The sequence below is a fragment of the Meriones unguiculatus genome, chromosome 11 (genome assembly GCF_030254825.1).
Source record: "Meriones unguiculatus strain TT.TT164.6M chromosome 11, Bangor_MerUng_6.1, whole genome shotgun sequence".
In the NCBI taxonomy this organism is placed as follows: domain Eukaryota; kingdom Metazoa; phylum Chordata; class Mammalia; order Rodentia; family Muridae; genus Meriones; species Meriones unguiculatus.
Window position 1 is genome coordinate 42439054 of NC_083359.1, and position 20713 is coordinate 42459766.

The 20713-nt window shown below is 49.0% G+C and overlaps 1 protein-coding gene across 4 annotated transcripts; it reads left to right on the forward strand.

Moving 5' to 3' along the window:
• The first annotated feature begins 53 nt into the window (after window positions 1-53).
• On the forward strand, window positions 54-15310 carry Dnaaf8 (dynein axonemal assembly factor 8). Of its 4 annotated transcripts, none has more exons than XM_060364102.1 (9): window positions 54-476; window positions 1106-1771; window positions 2680-2823; window positions 4290-4772; window positions 7197-7314; window positions 9145-9286; window positions 10841-10981; window positions 11215-11298; window positions 13108-15310. In XM_060364102.1, exons 2-9 carry the CDS (start codon window positions 1664-1666, stop codon window positions 13319-13321), a joined length of 1434 nt encoding a protein of 477 aa, XP_060220085.1. In that variant the 5' UTR covers window positions 54-476; window positions 1106-1663; the 3' UTR covers window positions 13322-15310. The 4 variants fall into 4 exon arrangements, with proteins under 4 accessions (XP_060220085.1, XP_060220084.1, XP_021488051.1 ...); XM_060364101.1 differs by having other exon boundaries at window positions 1529-1771; XM_021632376.2 differs by having other exon boundaries at window positions 1613-1771.
• The last annotated feature ends 5403 nt before the right edge of the window (window positions 15311-20713 follow it).

Sequence of the window (20713 nt, forward strand, 5' to 3'; positions counted from 1 at the left end):
CGCTCAGGAGCCAATCCTGAGGCAGAGAGGTGGGCGGTGCCCAGAGAGGAAGAGGGGAGGCTGGCTCAACCAGGACGGGTAGCCAGGCCGCGGCGAGTGGCCTTGCTTAGCCCGGGGGCTGGGCAAGTGGACGAGCGGAGCGGCCGGAGGCGAGTAGGAGGCCGCGGAAAGCTAGGTGACGAGGGGTTGACCCCGGCTGCGGGTGCCAGGGAGTGCGACCGTCCCCTCCGCCTTAGCGGGCTTGTCCGCTGCTTTCCAGTTTCCTTGACAACGACGCCTGGCGCGGGGCGGAGCGAGGCGGGGCTAACCGGAGAAACAGAGCTCCTCTGAGCTAGCAGTTCCTCTTTCCTCGACGGACCAAGCCTTTCCTCCACCCTACCGCCTTGCGCACCTAGGGATGCTGAGTCTTGAGTGTCCCCTTCACGTGCGTCATTCTGTGCCCTACCGCCAAAGCCCCTGTTATTAACCATCCTCTGGTGCGTATACCAAAAGCGTCCCCACCTGCGGCTCCCAAGTCAGGACCGCCGAGCACACGTCCTTGCTGACCACATTGGGAGGCCTACAGCCCCCTACTCACTCCCTGCTGCTGCTCTGGTACCGTTAGCTGATCTGCCTGGTCCGCTAGGTCGTCACCCCGCAGTCCTAAAGTCCCTTTGTCCCCTGAGGGCTGAGCATCTTTGTTTAGGGTGAGATTCGAAGGGTGGGGCTGAGCCAACGACTGGATTGTAGAAACTCAATTATGACTTACAAAACCACCTGAATAATGGATCGTGATCATAAACCTCCAACTTTTAAGGATTTATTTTATTTTTAGTTATATGTATGTGTGTGAAGGTGGGCATGTGTACTCTAGTACAGGTACCAGTGGACACCAGAGACATAGGCTCTCCCCAAGAAACCTGGTCCTCTACAAGAGCAGTAAAGGACACTTGTAACTTCTGGACCATCTCATCCCTTTTTTCAGTGCTGGGGATTGGACTCATGCTCATATATGCTAGACAAATGTTCTATCAAATGGGTTCATGCCAGCCCTTAACTTTGTTTTTTCGAGACAGGGTTCAGGGTTCCTCTGTATAATGTTGGCTGCCCTGGACTCTCTTTGTAGACCAGACTGGCCTGGAACCCACAGAGATCTGCCGGCCTCTGCCTCCCCAGTGCTGGGACTAAAGGCAGCACCACCACACCTGGCTCTTCCCTGAACTTTGATTCAACTTCTTTTTTGCCATTTACCAACCTCTCTAAGCATATGAAATGGAGACAGTAGTGTTTGTGTTATATAAGATACATATATAATATCTTCGTGTCCTATGTATTGTATATCTACACATATATCATTTGTATCAGTATATGCACCTCTGTGTTCATATGCATTTGTTATTAAGCACGTCACATATATATATATAAGCAGACACCATGCTCTTGTGCGCTCATCACTGCACACACCCACACATACCAAGTAACATTAGCTTGAAGAACCAGAAGGAAATGGGTGGAAAATGGAATTCTGCCGGTGTATTTTCATCTTCAGCTGATCAAGACTTTGGAAGAGCTACCAGTGCTCATTTGTCCTCAGACACCTGGACATTGCCACCTCACCCTGTGTGCTCCACAGGGCTCCTCAGATGATGGCATTCAAAGAGAGCATCCTTTGAGTCCTGGCCCCATGACATCCAAAGAAAAAGCTATGGTGTCCTTACCAGTTTCTCCCTGGGATGCCATCCTTAAGGCTGCCAAAGACCAGCTGCCATCCCTGGATTCAGACTCCTCCTCGGTGAGCAAGAGCGTTCTAGATGTTAACGGTCCAACCTGGGCAGAACCCACTTTGATCTATGGGGTTTGTTTTCACTCATCAGTCCCTGGGATTTGGGGTATTCAATTCTGTCAGGCTTCTTTCTTTGTTTGCCAGAACTCTTGAGTATGGATGTTGGTGCTCTGTATTCTCAAAGCTACCCCCAACTGCAGGGTCCTGACCCCTAGGTGGGCTCAATGCCAAAGCCCCAGTCTTCCCACCCTGCCTTTGTGCTGCTCCCAACTGTATTGGGTCAGGTCAGAAACAGCACCAACCTCTGAGAGTAAATACCTTGCCAGAGCCACACAGTGCAGTCCTGGAGGGATTTGGCCACTTGAAGTGATTTTGGGGTCACTGACAGTACCAGTAGCCATTTACACAAGTGATCCACTGGTCAGAGGCTCAGCACACAGGTTGACATAGGACATTTAGAGTGAGGAACAAGGGTTTTAGAAGCAAGAGACGTGGTTTTTGCCCTACCTGGCCATTTGCAAAGATGAAAATGATGGAGCTGAGACTCAGGCATCATCAAGTACATGGTGAGACAAAAGAGGCAGACAGTGCCAGTGCCACAATGCCCTAGTGCTGTCATTACCTTGTGAAGTCCCTGGAAGGTGTCAGCCAACCTCTTTACACTAGAGTCAGTTGACCAAAGTTCCTGTGCTAAATGACAAGTCAGTATAAAAGTGAGCTAGTTTCCACTCTCAGCTACCCCTCCACTACCATTATTCAGCACCAGCATTAATGCAGTGTCTGCTGGGTACAGGGCTTGCTCATGGCCTGTGAAAAAGGAACCTTTTAGAGAATTTGTCTTCCCAGATGCTCCTGGGCAGGGTGGGCAAAGCATGACTGCCTTCTCCTCTAAAGTGTCCTACGTGGTCTGTCTGCAGTCTGACGGTGAAGAAGAAGAGCCCTTCATCTTTCAGCGAAACCAGCCTCTCCTGATTCCAGACCTGGCTGAGGAGCTGGCTGAAGACTCTATTGGTGTTGATGAGTCTGGAATCTGGTTTGCTGTAGGGAGTTCTTCACCTGAGGTCTGTGGGACACAGGCTTTGAGGACCTACTAAGGAGAGGAGGGGTCCCAAGTCGCACAAGGATTCCACCAGCAGCATAGGTCTAAATGGTTAAAAATGCTGGTCTTGTCTCTCACTCCCACCTGTAACTCCAATTCTAGCAAATCAGATGTCCTTCTTTTGGACTCTGTCGGCTCCAGCACACATATGGTGCACATAAATACACACACACACATACATCATGTATATATATAATTACGAATAATACTGGCAGGTGGTGGTGCACGCCCTTAATCCCAGGAGTCAGGAGGCAGAGGAAGGCAGATCTCTTGAGTTAAAGCCAACCTAATTTATAGAGGGAGTTTCAGGACAGCCATGGCTATACCGAGAAACCCTGCCTCAGAAAAAACAAATAAAACCAAAACTCCAAAACATCAGTGGCTTGATGATGAGAATAAACTGCTGCCTGAATAGATCACATCTGAGGCTTTAATCCTTGGCAACCCTAGCCCACCAAGCCTGTTAACTCTTGATGTAGCTGTGGTTAAACATACTTTCCAATGAAAACACTGTAGAGGCCAAACTCCATTTTTAAGGCCAGGTCGGCTCTGGGTAAACCCCCTCTGCTCAGTTCTTCCTAGCATCATTGAGGCAGACTGGGTGTGCAAGGGCTGAAGAGGATCATCTGACCCATCCCCACTACATCCATTGCCTGAAGCCCAGCCCTCAGAGAAATAAGTGTAAAATAACATCCCTTGCACCCCACCAGGAGAATCTGAATGGCAATGAGGACTCTGGTCAGTTTAAGTGACTTTTTGTTTTTTGTTATTTGAGGCAGGGTTTCTCTGTGTAGCCCTGGCTGTCCTGGACTCAATTTGTAGACCAGGCTGGCCTCAAACTCACAGAGATCTGCCTGCCTCTGCCTTCCCAATGCTAGGATTAAAGGTGTGCACTACCATCACCCAACAACGTGATTTTCATGAGATGTTTCCTTTTCTGTAAAGACTACCGGCTCCTCTGGGAGAGGGCCGGTGGGGAGTGTTACAGTGCAGCAGTAGAAATAGTGGCAATGGCTATATGACTGACAAATTGTTGAACTCAAAAGGGAAAAATGAGACCTGGCAATGGTAGTTCATCCTTTCATCCCAGCACTCTGGAGACAGAGGAAGGCAGATGTCCAAGTTCAGGCTCCTGTCACAGCCTGGTCTACAGAGCTAGTTTCAGGATAGCCAGAGCTATATAGTAAGACCGTGTCATGAAAAAAGGGGGGGGGGCTTTCAAAACAGGGCCAGTGAGATGGCTTGGTGGGAAAGGCGCTTGCTGCTCAGTCTGACAGCCTGAGTTCCATACTTGGGACCCACAGAGTAGGAGAGAACTGACTCTCAAAGTTCCCCTCTGACCTCCACTTAGTCATGCATATACACTCACTCTTTTTTCCTCAAGTATATCTTTGCAGATGCTCACAGTGGGTGCCTTTTTTTCTCTAGCCACTTCTGGTTCCTGAGAGACTAGCCATAGAACCCAGAAGGGAACAGGAGGTAAGACAGAAGGACGTGGCTGCTCTGGAAAGAAGAGTCTCTGGCTGGTCTTGCCAGAGCTGTGTCAAGAGCAGCCCTATTGTTGTGGATGCTGAGGAGGTACTCCCGTGGCTGGAAGGCAACCTTAGAAGTCTGCCTAACCCCAAAGGGTCCCAGAGTCCTCCATGGCCATCCCAGGGAAAAGAAGCCACCTTTCCTTTGGAAGGAGAGCTGAAGACAGAGCACTCAAATATGGATTTTAGAAACTCTGCAAAGCGCAGAGCCCTCCGCAAGGAGAGGAGGAAGATGATAGAGAGAGATATCCTTCAGAAAGTGACCCAGGCTGCCCCGAGCCCAGCCTCTGGTGACCAACGCCAGGCTGCAAAGTCAGGACCGTGGCCGGAAGCGACCTCAGAGCAGTCTCAGGAAGGAAGGCCAGTACTCTCACTCAAGGTAGGTATCTCCAAGGCCCAGCCTTCCCTCAGGCCAGTCTCCTGCAGCTTGGCCACATTCTTGCCACACTGTTGAAGTTGGAACCAACTCCTCCTCTAGGACCTAAGCCCCAGATCCCAGGTCCAGTAGCCAGCAAGAAGCTGCTCCTGTCACAGTGTTTTAGGGAGCCTGGCATAGAGCTCACCCTCAAGCAGAACTGCTGACAATAGGAAGAGACACCAACTCCAGCCTCATTAGAGAGAATGCAGAAATGACCTCAGGCGTAATTGCTGATTATCAGTCATGCTAAGACAAGCAGTGCTGCAGACGTGACGACAGACGTCATTCACAAGGAGCGGCTGTCCAGTCACACTGAATACATCAGTGAGAACCGGCAGGGAGTCAAGCTGGGATTAGGAGAGGCAATCCTGTGAGCCACTGCAGAAGAGAAAGGAGTGTGAGGACTACTGGGAAGGCAGATCAGAAAACTGCAGCAGTGGCTCTGTGTCCCTCCATGGTGGAGCTGTTTCCCACTATGGCGTTTGGGCAGTCTTTAGAGAACATATCTGTGACCAATGAGGTTACTCCGCCCACTGGACAGGAGAGAAAACCACCATACTAGCCCAGTTTCCAAAGGCTGAGGAGAGTACTCTGGTTAGCTGTGCAGGAAGACAGTGGAAGATGCTCTAGCCGGGCATGGAAAGGCCACGCTAAATATATTAGTGAGAACCTTTAACATTTTACAGAAGGTAAGCACACAGACACAGAGTTCTTCATTGCTGTTTACATGTGCCACCAGTTTCATTCTGTTAAACCCCCCCCCAACTTAATTCTTCCTCACTTCCTGAAGCTGCAGGTTTGAATTTGAAAGGTTTCACATGAGCGTTCACTGTAGGGGCCTTCCCTCTTCCCTTCCTTCATCATACTCATGCTTGCAAACTCATCTGGGCCAAGCTCTCCAGCTTCAGCACCTGCTTGAACCACCAGGTTCTTAAAATTGCAAAACTTTTTAAATATCCTAAATTGTACAAATCCAGACAGTCTAAATTTTACATGGTGATCTGGGTGTAGTCATACATGCCTTTGATCCCAGCACTCAGGAGACAAAGGCAGGTGAATCTCTGAGTTTGAGGCCAGCCTGGTCTACAGAGCAAATTTCAGGATAACCAAGGCTATTACACAAAGAAACCCTGTCTCAAAACACAAAAACAAAATTACCTAGTGGAGAAGGCCAGGATGTGCCTCTGCGCTAGATGCTTACTCGCATGCATCGAATCGGTACGGTGGTGTATGCCTGTAACTCTAGCGATTAGGAGGTGAAGGTGGGAGGATCGTACATTCAAGGTCATCCTTGGCTACATAGAGTTCAAGGCCAGTCTGGGCTATCATGAGATCTTGTCTGAAAAAAAAATGGGATTTCCTCCAGGTTAGCTATAATTATGCCCAAATGTATTGACCAAAACAAAACAAAAGCTTAAGGAAGGAGTTGTCAGGGGTCATCATCAGTGTGTCATCAATCACAACAGACAGTACATCCATTTGCTGGATGTACCCAAACTCCAAGCATCATTTTGTTGTTATGGTGGTTGGAGTTTGGGCAGGGTGCTTTCAGGTTCTTAGCCTGTTATCCAAAGAACTGAAAACAAGGGTTCACGGAGATCACACAGATGTGCAAAGCTATCAAATTATCTTTTGAAGCAAGATAACTTTATTGGAGCTAGATGACAACAGAATAAAGAGACATATTCTGTCAAGATTGACAGGGTTTCATTTTATGGGGTCTAAAGGAGGGACTGGCCACTAAGGGCATAATTTGGATGGTTCTGTATTTTGATTGATTAGGTCATATATTCATTTTTTTCTATTGTAAATGTTTCCTTCCCATAATGCATTGGATTTTAATCACCTGAATGCCTAGTTATGCACAGGCACAAGATTACAGTAAAGACTCTCCCTAAAGATTACTAGAGACACAGTTTTTCCTTACTGCCTTTACACCCAAAACAAGTTCAGGCAAGAGAGCCACTCACCTTCATAACTGGGTAGAGTGGGAACACACTTGAATAGAAACTTGTCTAAATTTGATTGTTCAGAGTTGGGGGAGAATATTTATACCGTAGTCCAGAGAGATGGGCATACATGTAGCTTGATGCAGCTCAGGGGTGTCAAGGGAGTTCTGAGGTTGCTAGCTGTAGTGTTTAAAGAGGGGTTTGTGTAGTACATGCAGATGAAGGAGCCACACTGCCTAAAGCACTATGACAGTGGGAATGTGGGTAACCCAAAACCAAGTGGGGGGAGGGTCCCAAGCTAAACTATTTCCTGTTGGCCCGAATCACTACAGTAGATGGCTCAGAATACCCTCTACTGGCTGCAGCTGCAGTCTAAGTGGGGTCTCCTTTTGAAGGACCTTCTGCAGCCTTGTAATCACCAGTTTTGTCATTTCAGTATCTTGAAGGCTGGGATTTGGATTACATCCTTCAGAGCCTGCCAGGGCGGCAAGACAGCCAGGGAGACAGTGAACCTAGGACTGCATGGTGGCTAGCCGACCGCTGGCAAGATCAAGGTCTGACCTCTCACCCTAAAGCCCAAGCTACTCTCCACAAGCACCTCCTTCCAAGCCTCTCAGTGGCAGGGCCTGTCAGCCCGTTAGTTACCGCCGTCAGCACACACATTCATTATACATGAGGCTGCCTGCTCTGCCAAGTGTGTTCAAACCTTCAAATTTGACCTGCCCTTGGTTCTATTCTTTTCTTCCTGCAGCTTCCTTCCTTTTCTCCTTTTCTAGGGTAAAGCAAAACCTGCCTCTTTCTCCCCTTCAGGCAACTTTCACATTCCTGCATCCCTCATCCTATTTGAAAGTGACAGTAGAGGATGTCAAATTCTACCTGTGCTCATGGCCTTGCTCTGAGCAGCTCTGTAAACGACAAACACTCCCCATGTTCTCCCACCCACACAGGCCCCCAGGAACAGATGGGAGCACATCTGAGCTGGTGAGCAATGACAGGGGCTAGGAATCAGTGTATAATCTAGAGCAAAAACTCCACTAAACTGAGCCTCTTGGCTGTTTGAAGCAAGACATTTTTATTAAGTTTTTTTTTCCCTTATATCCAGGTATGTATATGCAACACATGCATATCTGCACATCCACCAGAAGAGGGCAGCAGATCCCCTGGAAATGGAGTTAGAAACAGTTGTGAGCTGCTATGTGGGTGCTGGGAACTGAACCCAAGTACTCTGTAAGAGCAGCAAGTTCTATTAATCACTGAACCATCCCTCCAGCCCTAGCTCTGTTTTGTGTTTGAGACAGGTTCTCACTGTTTACCCATGGCTGACCTGGAACTTGATGCATTGAACTCAAAGCTCTGCCTGCCTTTGTCTCCCAAGTGCTGATACTAAAGGTGTGCACTACCACCATGGCTTTTGTTTTTGAGACAGGGTCTCACACTGTAACCCAGGCTGCCCTGGTGCTCTTGGCAATTCTGCTTCAGACATCAACGTGCTGCCACTAGGAGCATGTGACAGCACACCTGCTTCAGCAGAGCTTCAGGGTGTGGCAAAGCAGGTCCTCTGCAAGGTTGGCAGGCATGTGCAGTGAGCACCCTTTGTGGACGGTGGTACGGCAGGACCGAATCTCTGAAATACTCACGGCTCTTTGATCAAGCTATTACTTTTTTTTTTTTTTTTTTTAGTTTTATTTTGTGAAGATGTATAACCCAGAGCTAGAGAGATAGCTCAGCTGATAAGAGCACTGTCCATTCTTCCAGAGATCCTGAGTTCAATTCCAGCAACCACATGGGTGGCTACAACCATGTATGGAGAGTCTGGTGCTATCTTCTGGCCTGCTGGCCCACGTACAGGCAGAACAACATGATAATAAACAAAACAGTATTCGTAGAATGCTGTAGTGTTTGCAGGGCAGCACTGGTGCACACCTGTAATCCCAGCACACAGGAGACAGAGACAGGCGGATCTCTGTGAGTTCAAGGCCAGCCTGGTCTACAGAGCGAGTTCTAGGACAGCTAAGGCTGCACAGAGAAACCCTGTCCAAAAATCAAAAAAGAAGCTGGGGTTGTACTCCAGTGACAGAGTATTTGGTAGTATGCACAGGCCCTGGGTTCAATCCCAAGCACCTCCCCTCCCAGACACACACAGAATCTGTATGATAAGCCTGTTTGCTACTTTTTGAAAGGTACAGACATCTGTTCATTGTGGTCACCTGTTACCCTATGTGACCAGGCTCAAGTGTAGCAGCCCTGTTGAAGACATGACTACCCCTGACTTTGCCAGGGGAGCTAGAAGTCAGAGCTGGGATGGGACACACACACGGGAGCCTGAAGCTCGGCCTCTGAGAGGCAGACCTAAGCTCAGCAGCCCCTCTCCTGGCAACCCCTAGGGCACACCGCTGCACTTTCCCAGGACACACTCTTGGAGCAGCTGGCCCTCCTGTGTGCCACTCAGTCCAGAGGCCGAAAACCTACCTGGAAGTTGTCTGCTGACAAGCTCCAAGACACAGAAGAGCAGAAAGCCAGAAGCAGGTGAGACTTCCCACCAGCCACAGCCACACCACAGCCATTTCCTTAGAACCAGTCTGCCTTTTTTAGGCAGTGCTAATTGGGCCTGTTGGTGGGGCACTTAACATGTACTTTATCTTTGACTAAGAAATGGAATCTAACTAGGTAATTGCTGCATTATCTCTGTTTTTCCTGATGGGGAAACTGAGGTTCAGGTCAGGCCATCAATGGCAGAGCTGTGTATTGAGCCCCAAAGCCTGTCTCATTTCCTAATGCTATAGATACTTTCTCTTCATTATCCACATGACCAGTGAAACAGGATGGGTTTGGAAGGTGGAAGAGCTGGATATAGAGGAAAGCAAGCAGGGATAGAGTGAAGCTGGGGGTGACAGAGCTGGAGATGGCGTCCCTGAAGGCCCGACTGTCCTGCCACACTGTTTCTTCCACTGTTTTCAGGGGCCTGGGACCTTTTCTTCTGGGTTGTGGGTTCTGCCTGGTAAGCACAAGGAACAGATATGGGTAGGCCTGTGCTTTCCAGCAGCTCCACATGACTCCTCGGCACCGGACATGTGGCTAATGGGATGAGAACTATTTAATTTTATGGATCTACGTTAAATGATTAGTTTGATTATATAAACAAGCCACCTGTGCTAAGTGTCCCCAACTGAATGGAACAGATTTATTTACATTTACGATATGAGGACTGAACCCAGAGCCTCACACATGCTAGGCACACGCTCTCACCATTGCACCGCATCTCAAGTCTTCCTTTTTCCTGGTTCTTGTTTCTTTGTTTGTTAGTTTCTCAAGACGTGGTTTCTCTGCGTAGTCCCGGCTGTCCTGGAACTCTCTTTGTAGACCAGGCCTGCCTCTGCTTCCTAAGTGCTGGGGTTAAAGGTGTGTGCCATCCCCTCTTTCTTTTTAGTTTTTATCTTTAAAGTCTTGCTCAGAGGCCAGAGAGATGGTCCAGTGGTTAAGGGCACTGATGTTCTTTAGGGGACACAGGTTTGATTCCCAGTGCCCACTATCTGCATCTCTAGCTCCAGGAGATCTGATGCCCTCTCTACCCTCCACATACCAGGCATGCAAATAGTGCATAAACATACATGCAGGCAAAACACTCATACACAATAGATCTTTTTAAAAAGACATATATAAGCTGGGCAGCAGTGGTGCACACCTTTAATCCCAGCACTCTGGAGGCAGAGGCAGGTGAATCTCTTGTGAGTTTGAGGCCACCCTGGTCTGTAGAGAAAGTTCCAGGACAGCCAGGGATATACAGAGTAACCCTGTCTCAAAAAAGAAACAAATTCATGTATAAATTCTTGCTAAGTTGTCTAGGCTGGCCTTGAACTTGCCTTCCTCCTGCCTCAGCCTCCCAGACACTTGGGATGACAGGCCTGCCTACCAGCCTAGCTGATATGTAGCATGTCAGACTTGCCCAGCTCGTATGGTAGTGCCTGCCCGTCCTGAAGGTGGCCACCAGCACACAGCAGGCACACTGTCAGTAGCTGCCATGAGCAGCTGACTGGACCAGCCCATCGGGTGGCAGGAATCGCATAGAATCTCCCATTGCAGAAGTGCTTCAGCAGAGCATGGCTTTCAAACTGAGTCCGTCCAGAAGCTGGCAGAGAGGAGGCTGAAGGCAGAGCCTTCCACCATCTTCATTGACCTGCGACAGACAGGGCCATCAGAGACACAACAACAGTCCCAGGAGAGGTACAAAGCAGTGCTGGGCACTGTGCCTGCAGCTGGGAAGGAGGGGCAGGAGGCAGAGCTCATCTGGCTTGAGCGCATTGTACCTTCCCTTCAGCACATGACAGGAAGCACAGTGGCCCCTTGGCTTTGGCTAGCTTCCACCCCTCTGGGCTTCCCAGGGAGGTTCCTGGGTGAGAGGCAGCCCTGTCAAGGTGTCTGGGGATATCCTGAGAGTCTATTTCTTTTACTCCTAGCTCTGAATACAGCTCCTCTGACAGTGAGGAGGAGGAAGTGGAGACAGCAGGCTCAGTTCAGGCGGCATCTTCCAGGGAACAAAGGTAACCTTAGAATCTCTTCCTCTGCCCTGGGAAGCTTCCTCCCTGTGTCCTGGATCCCCTACATACATGAGCCGGCATCTGGTGTGGTGGGAGTGGGTATCATTGTGTTTTATAACCTGTCATAAAGGAAGCCTGTGTGGACAGGCCTGTTCTACCCAGGCATCGTGAATGCTACTCCATAGCAGCATAGTCCAGCCTCTGATAACAGCTCCCTAATTTGATATTGCCCCTGCTGGTGGTCTCATCAGAAGCACAGAAAGTGTAGGGCCAGCTGTTAGCCAAATGTGAAAGGAGCTGACAAGTCAGAGCAGTATCCAATCGGAAACATGCCAGAAGCCTCAGACTGTGGTGAGTGAGAAATATGGGTCATAGCTACCTGCAGTGCTAGGAATGAGCACAGGCTGTAGAGCGATGCACAGAGCTTCAGTGTAGAATGTGGATAACCTAGGAAAAGGTGGGAAATGCCACAGCCTGTGATATCGCAGCATTCCAGGAGAGCTGCAACTAAACAAAGTTTAGCCCCCCCCCCTTTTCGAAAGGGAGTCAAGGTCAGTGTGTTCCTCTCCCCCACTCTGAGGAACTAACTACCTTGCTAGCACCAGGCTGAGGAGGTCCTCTGAAGGCTACAGCTCAGCTCTAGCCAGATGACTTGGGCCGCACTCAGACTGGCCTTTGGCCCTTCAGCATATTGCTTCATGTCTTCTAGCCTTGATGTCTTCATCCAAATATAGGAGAAAACTAGTTTCCACCTCAGACAACTCCAGAGTCAGCACACAGGAAGTGCTGTGGCACATAGTTGGCGGCAGCTATGTGGTGGCCCAGGGTTTGATGTTCTGTGCAGATGGGAAATCAGCCATACATCTGTGAGAATGCTTATCATAAGAACACATCTCGTCTACTGTTTTGGTTTTTTCCTTTCTTCCAAGACAGAATCTTACTCTGTAACTAGGCTGGCCTCAAACTCACAGCAGTCCCCCTGTCTCAGTGTGCCAGTCCATATGCTTCCTGGACACTTCCATCTGTTGGGTTTAATCAGTTGCCTCTCCTGTTGGGTGGGGAGTCACTGTGTTCCCCCAGCAGCTTCTGGCAAAGTCTTGATATTTGTCCTAATTAGGGCTGCTATTGCTCTGAAGAAACACCATGACAAACTTGGGGAGGAAAGGGTTTATTTCAATGACAGTTCCATAGAATAGTTGATTGTCAAAAGCAGTGAGGACAAGGCTTAGCATTGGTGGCACACAACTTTAATCCAAGAACTGGGGAGGCAGAGGCAGGTGGATCCTGTGAATTCCAAGCCAGCCTGGACTACAGAGAGAACCCTGTCTTGGGGAAAAAAAAAAAAAAAAAAGGCAGGACAGGCACTAAAGCAGGAGCTGATGCAGAGGCCATGGAAGAGTGCTGCTTACTGACTCGCTCCTCATGGCTTCCTCAGCCCGCTGTCTTACAGACCCCAGGACTATCAACCCAGGAATAACAGCACCCAAAATGGGCTGAGCCCATAAGAAAATGCTTACAGCCTGATTTTATGGGGGCACTTTTTCAATTGAGGTTCCCCTCCTTTTAGATAACTTTAACTTGCATCAAGTTGACGTACGACTAGCTAGGACAGTGCTCATTACAAAGGGAAAAAGCCATGAGGATTGTCATCTCACGTACTTCCCAACCAAACTGCAACGGCTGCTAGACATTGCTGAATATGCCCCTGCTTTGGAATGGGAACTGAAACTACACATGCCATTCTTCCTTGTTTCGGTGTGGGAGTTCTGGCCTGCAGATGGCAGAGGTTAGGTTGGTTTTCCTGTGTCACAGGGACTGTACCGGGAAGAGCCAGCTTCTCCAGCAGCTGAGGGCATTTCGGAAGGGGGCTATTCCACCCCAGCTGTCTGCTAGTGCCAGTCCTGGAGGCCAGAAGGTTCAGGCTACGGAAGATACAGCTGGATCACACACTGGGGTGAAGAAACACGTAAAACTCTGGGCTGAGAAGCGGAACGCCCTGGATGTAGGGGACCCTCTGGGGAAATAGCCATCCAGAGAGGTGCTGCCACCTGCTGTGGGCCAGCTGTGGCCACTCAGGTAGAGGACCTGAAAAGCAGGCAGCAGACTTCCTCCACACCAAGCCCTCAGGTCCCTCCACAGTCCACCTGTTTCTAATAGCATGGGCCTCCAGGGCGCCACCCTCATTCTAGGCCCTACCCAGCCAGTTTAAACATATTTAAACTTCTTTTTTGTTGTGATGCTGGGAACTGCATCCAGGGCCTCGTGCATACTAGGAGTTACTCTAGCACTAAGTTTATACCTCAGTTTCTATCCTTAAACATATTTATAGTTTCCTATAGAAACTTTCCCCAGGCCCCTGGATCCCTGGAATTTCATGTACCTATGTTGAAATATATGCCTACATCCATGCAGATCTGATGGGGTTTTTGAAAAGGGGGCAACAACTGAAATTTGCTTTCTCTCTTTAACCAAGACACAAAAGCATACTCAGGTTCCAGGTCACTCCAAATTGAAGGTGGCACTGATCTTTGCTAGTCTGGATGGAATACTATACTTCCTGGGAGTTCCAACCCCGGAAGGCACACTGTGTGAAATGCAATGGTACCCACTCTCCCTCCTTGGTACCCAAATGAAAGCTGTGTGAGCCAAGGCCTGGCTTCCTACACTTGGTTACTTGCAAGACTTAGCCCCTCCCCATCCCCATTACCCAGCAGACTCCATCTTTAGGGTCTTTTTGTACCTGCCTTCTCAGCTCCTTTGATCTCCTACCACCTCACCTCCCAAGAGCCTGTCCCTGACTGCTCCATGGAAGAGCAAGACAGGGCTCAGATGGCATAACCGGATACTTGGCATCTGACAAATGTTTTAGTATTCAGCTGGGAGCACTGCCACTGCCCTGAGGCACACAAAGGACAAGCCCTGTGGCAGGATCACAGACAGCAGTCACTGGTAGCCAGCATCAAGCCCACAGGATCCTGATCCACAAACCCTGTTTGATATGACCACAGGGGACACCACCACGAGTCCTAAAACATGTCCTTTAGAAGGCACATGCTAGCCAGGCCTCCACCAGGGCCACAGGCAGCCTCCTGTAAGTGGGAGCCAGGATGCCCTGTCCACATGCAGAGGTCTCTTGCTTAAACTCCAGGGCAGCATGCCCCACCGTCTGCCCAGCAGCCTCTACTTCAAGAGCAAAGGTGCACTCTGTTCCTGAACCCACTTTCTCCCAGCTCCACTCCTCTCCATGTTAGAAAGCTTGTTGGCAGATGACTCAGAGTGACAGAAAGTATAAACTACTACAGTTTCAACTGTGCCTGTGAATCACTGGTTTTCCAGGAAGGTTGGAGGGTGGTAATAGACAACCAGATGGGTCCGAAGAGATCTACTACTTGGGGCAAAGTCCATCATGCCTTAGAAGATCATTCAGGAGTTCAAAGGTGCTGAGAAAGCAAGTACAGAAGGATTCTAAAGGTGGGGTGGGGGGGGTTATAAAACTGAGGATCACCTCATAGGATCAGATACAGTGTCATCATGGTTCATACTTGATACCCAAACCCCTCAGGTTTCTTCATTAGGAATAATAAGGCCATGAGGTAGAGACCAGATCGGGCAGAAAGGGCCCCAAGGGGTGTGGGGACAAGGAAGGGTTCCACATGAGAAACCCAAGACATGGCCCACGCACACCAATTGTCCCTTCCAGCACCACAGAGACAGGAACCTAAGGATGGGCTGCATGGGCTCTGCTAGCTCATGGGCAGAGGGCCTGGCTACCTCTGTTGTTTCCATGTGCACCCTTACAGCTCTTACAGCTAGTCTTAGAGGTCAGGACAAGGGCTGAAATTTATTATGTGAACAAAGAAAAAGCAAATAACAAGTCTGGGTTCGGGGCTGGAGAGATGGCTTTGTAAAAGAGCACTGTCTGTCCTTCCAAAGGACCCGGGTTCAATTCCCAGCACCAAAATGGCAGCTCACAACTGTCTTTAAAGCCAGTTCCAAGGCATCTGACATCGTCACACTAAGGCACATAAAATAAAACTAAAAAACAGTAATAAAAAGCCTGGATTCCGAACCCAGAGCCTTGTGCTTGCTAGGCAATGGCTCTACCACTGAGCTAATCCCCAACCCCAAGCCTGGGTTTTGAATGTTGGTAAAAGAGCAAAGTGGGTGACAGGAATGAAACATCAAAAATGACACCCTGGTCAGGCACAGTAGTGCATGCCTGTCATCCCAGTACTTGGGGAGGCAGAGGCAGGTGGATCTCTGTGAGTTCAAGGCCAGCCTGGATTACAAAGAGGCCAGGACAGCCAAGGCTACACAGAGAAAAAACAAAAACAAGACAACAAAAAACCTGACACCCTGGTGGTGGTGGTGGTGTATGCCTTTAATCTCAGCACTGAGGAGAAGCAGGCAGATCTCTGTGAATTCGGGGCCAGCCTGGTCTATGGAGGGAGTTGCAGGATAGCCAGGGCTATACAAAGAACACATGTCCCAAAATAAAAACACAGAAAACAAACAAAGCAACAAAAGACAGCCTGGCCGGGGAGAGGGCTCAGCAGGTGAAGGCATGAGTTGCTAAGCAGTAACCTGCGTTTGCTGCCGAGACCCACAGTGAATGGAGACACCTACAAGCCATTCTCTGGCCCCACAAATACAGGGTAGCACATAACTCCTGACATATATACACATGACAAATTCTTTAAACGTGTTCAGTCACGAGGAACAGACATGCTATCTGGACGGAACATCTTAGAGCCGCACAACGCCAAAAGCTGTCATGATTTTAGTAAACCAAGGTGTCTGCGCCAGCGCTTAGCCACCCACCCGAGCATGGGTGTGGGCCCATCACAGAGGCTCACCTCACAGGCCAGTGAGGCTTGCACAAGAGGACAGAGAGACAAGGCAACCAGCTTCCCACACCAGGGACAACTCAGTCCTCCCCAGGCGTCCTCAGGAAGATGAGATCCTGGGAAAGTAGTCCTGCCCAGCCATGCCTGTTTCTACAGAGCTTATCTGAATCTGCAAAGGGGACCCCCAAACTCACCCAAATCTCCACCGAGTCCTCAACAAGCTCCACATTTTCCTTTTATGTCTGAAAGGAGGAGTGCTGGCTGGAGAGTGCTGGTTGGACAGCAGTCAGTCGTGGGCCAGCTACATAAGCCCCACCGTATAAACACCCACAGCTCTTATATTTGCAGTAGAGTGGACTGCGGAAGATCCCTCAAACTCATGTCCTCTCAAACTTCAGAACCCAACTTTAAAGCTGGATGTAGCAGTGCACATCATCAATCCCAGCACTTGGGAGACAGAGACAGACGAATCTCTGAGTTCAAGGCCAGCCAGGTTGACAGGGCGAGTTCCAGGACAATTAGGGCTACACAGAGAATCCCTGATTCAAAAAAAAAAAAAAAAAAAAAACGGGCTGGAGAGATAGCTCAGCGGTTAAATCTTAAAAAGGAAGAAAGTAAAGTGGTCTTTCAGATCAAGTCCCACGCGCTCTCAGTGCGTTCCAACCCTGACTGTCCCTTCACGAATCCTGCTCTGCCTGTTTCCGCTTCCTCTGCCTGAGCTCTGCATGGAAGCCTGCTCCGGCTAGCAGAGCCTGTTATTAGCAGGGGATAGAAGAGAATCCGATCCTGTGAAGTCCAAGCAAACAGGTGCTTGTCAAGGACTAACTTTACTGAGCAGAATCAGCTTTTATATAGGGTTCAGGATGAGGAGGAAGGGTGGGTGAAAAATTACAAATTCTTCTCGGCCAGGGGCCTGAAACATCTTGTGATAAGCCACGGTTCTGTGAGCACATCTCTGCTGTTACCAAGCAGTATGTTTACCACAGGTAAGGAAACGGGCAAGTTGAGGCAGGTTGATGGGTTTCCACAGGTGGTCTCTGACATCTCCAAGCAGTATGTTTACTGCAGGTAAGGGAACGGGCATCTCCAAGCAGTATGTTTACTGCAGGTAAGGGAACAGGCAAGTTGAGGCAAGTTGGTGAGCTCCTTCAGGTGGTCTCTGAAGTTGGCGAGTTCCCTCAGGTGGTCCCTGACAGAAGCCTAGGGTCTAATGTACTCAGGGTCAGAGGAGACGACCCAGCTCAATTTTTTTTTAAATGCTGTGATGATAATCTACATGAAGACAATATTTTTTCCTTCAAATAAAAATAATAAAAGAGCAATAAACCATGCTCGAGGCCTAAGCATATAAAAGTATGGCCCTTCTCCCCATACATAAACGTGCAATTTTATGGCTAATTGGTGGTGGTGCACACTTTTCATCCCAGCGTTCCGGGAGGCAGAGACAGGCAAATCTCTGAGATAGAGGCCAGCCTAATCTACAGAGTGAGTTTCAGGACAGCCAAGGCTACACAGAGAAATCCTGTTTCAAAAAACAAAACAAAACGAATGAAATTTCATAAGATCACTCCATTTACAGTAAAAGCCATGTCTTATTTTCCTTGTGACCCACGGATTTTTCACATTAGATTGTAATCCTAACCAAGGCTTATGCACCTCAAGAACCACTCTATGATTTTATTTATGAAAAAGGAAGAAAAACGTTCTTTAGAATCATTTTAGACAACATAATTTCCAAAGCTACTAAAACCGTATATGGTTTCTGCTGAGACACTTAAGCATGGTTCTACCATGAGAACCCTGCTCTCCCGAATGCTTTTATATTAATCCCCTGGGCTTAAATCTGTTTGTTTGTCCCACAGGGTCCCAGGATGTAGCCCTGGCATGCCTGGAACTCTTTGTAGACCAGGCTGTCCTTGAACTCAGAGATCCACCTCTAACTCCTGAATGCTGGGATAAAGTCATGCACCCCTATGTATGCCTGCCTGTAAAGGCAATTCTTTTTTGTTTTGTTTGTTTTCTGAGACAGGGTTTTTCTGTGTAGCCTTGGCTGTCATGATACTCTATAGACCAGGCTGGCCTAGAACTCACAGAGATCCACCTGCCTCTGCATCCTTGAGTGCTGAGATTACAGGCTTGTGCCACTGCCAGGCTTATAAAGTCGATTTGTTTGTTTGTTGTTTGTGTTTTGGTTTTTGAGACAGAGTTTTTCTTTGTAGTCTCGGCTGTCCTGGACTCTCTTTGTAGACCAGGCTGGTCTCAAACTCACAGAGATCCGATTGCCTCTGCCTCCCCAAGTGCTGGGATTACAGGCATGCACCACTGTGCCCAATTTGTAAAGTCGATTCTTAATAAACTCTAACGTTATTTCATAATGACCCATTGCTATAGTGCTCATGAAAATCTGAGTTTGATTCTCAGATCCATGTTAAAAAAGAAAAAGCCAAGCCAGGCGCAGTGGTGCATGCTCCAGCACAGGCGAATCTCTGTTTGAGGCCAGACTGGTTTACAAAGCAAGTCCAGGACAACTAAGGCTACACAGAGAAACCCTGTCTGGGGGCGGGATGGCGGGGGGGGGGGGGAGTGTGTTGGTCCATACTTGCAATCCCAGCACTAGACAGAGACAGGTGGATGCCTGGGGCTCAGTGTCCAGCATTCCTAGCCTACTTGACAAGTCTCAGGTCAAAGCACAAAAACAAAAACCCATTCACCTAATTTAGTAAAACCGTGGACATCACTACAGATGAAGAACAGCTACAACTCCGAGCTTTAGGCACTGAGGTAGGGAGGGCATACAAGAAATCCAGCGGTGGAATGAGAACCCAAATGCTTTCCAGCGGTGGAATGAGAACCCAAATGCTTTCTCCTACGCTTTGGCCCCACATTAGTTTAATTCCCAGTACTAACCTAGGCATCCTAAGACCTGGTTCTATCTCCTTCACCCCACCTTTGAGGGTCAGCGTCGGGGCACATACGGTAGACAGGATTCCTGGGACTTGAGCTCAAGCAACAGGAGGTCTGTCCAGGCTCTGCCCCTCCTCTTGTTCCCAGCTGTTTTTAGCCGAAATCCTCCCTAACTGCAATAATGTCTGGCAAAGGACTCCATAAGCGGAAGTGGCAGGCTTAGGCTGGCCCAGCAACCGGACTACATTTCCCAGACTACCGTGCGCCGCGGCCTGCTGGGGGAAGCTCCACTAGCTCTTTAGGTTGGGCAGCACATCTGCCCAAGGCTCATTCCCTTTTCCGGCTGCTGCGTCTCCTACGGGCCTCTGAGCGTTCTGAGCCTCAGTGTCCATGTTGATGAGTGGGGACGTTCACTCCGAAGCTTGTGACTCGCAATCATTCATTGATCTATTTGTTTAAAAACCTCACTCTGACGGGGCATCGGTAGCACAGAGGCAGAGGCAGGCAGATCTCCAGTTCGAGGCCAGCCTGATCTACAGAGCGAGTTTCAGGTCAGCCACCAGCGCAATACAGAGTGACCCTGTCTTAAAACATAACAACAACAACAAAAAAAGATGCACACTGGGCCAAACTGAGAGCCTCACACCACTCATGTCAGGAGGTTTTCTGCAATTTCAAAGTCGCCCTGGGTTACATTGTGAGGCCGTCTCAAAATCCAAAACAAGATAAACAAAAGCCATGCTCAGCTGGCTTAGTTTTGGCTCAGCGACTATTGAGTTATTTTTGCTGAAAAACCTCCTCCAGTTTGTGCTAATTTGCCAGAGTCGCCATGGGTTCCTAATCCACATAGCATTAACTGCCCTTGGACAGGCAGGTATGCTGTTTCCCACCCTTTATTATACTGGCTAACTTGGAGGATACCCTTTACATATGTTGCAACGTCTTGGTTAATTTTCAGTTTTCACAACAGGGAAGTTGGTACTGACATCCAGCAAGTGCCTGACAGGGATAGTGGCAACAGTCCTACAAGAGTGCAGGACAAGCTGCGCTACAAAGCAATCCAGGACAGCCAAGGCTACACAAAGAAACCCTGTCTTGGGAGAAGATTAAAAAAAAAAAGAGTTCAGGACAGCCCCCGCCTCCCACCAGTAATGGAGCAGTGCTGACACTGCGGCCAGTGTTGTGTGTGACGCCCATTCCTAGAAATGCAATCACTGAGCCACAGGATATATGCTTTTGAAATACTGTGGGCTTCACCAGGTTTCCTGAAGCTCATCAGAACCTATTGTTTTGTGGGTCAATGTCTCATCCTCTGTGTAGCAATATGCCACCTCAGAGATGGTTATCAGTGTTTGTTGCTTGAGCCCTGGGGGTAGGAGTTCCTTAAGCCTGGAATCAGCCAAGAGCAGGAATAGAGAGGCAGGATTGTAAATTCACTAAGCAAACAGCTAGAGAAACAGCAGTGTAGGGTCCATTGTTTGCTGAGCACCAGCCATGTGCTGGATTGCGTGGTTGAAGCTAGGAGACTTCTGTCCCCCCCACAGCTCCCCAGTGCAGGAGACTGGTGGGAAAACAAGCCACAGGACACACACATAGCAAGGAGCAATCCTGGGGATGCACAAAGCCTTCATCTCCAGGCTTTGTGGTGGGGATCTGGACGTGGTTCT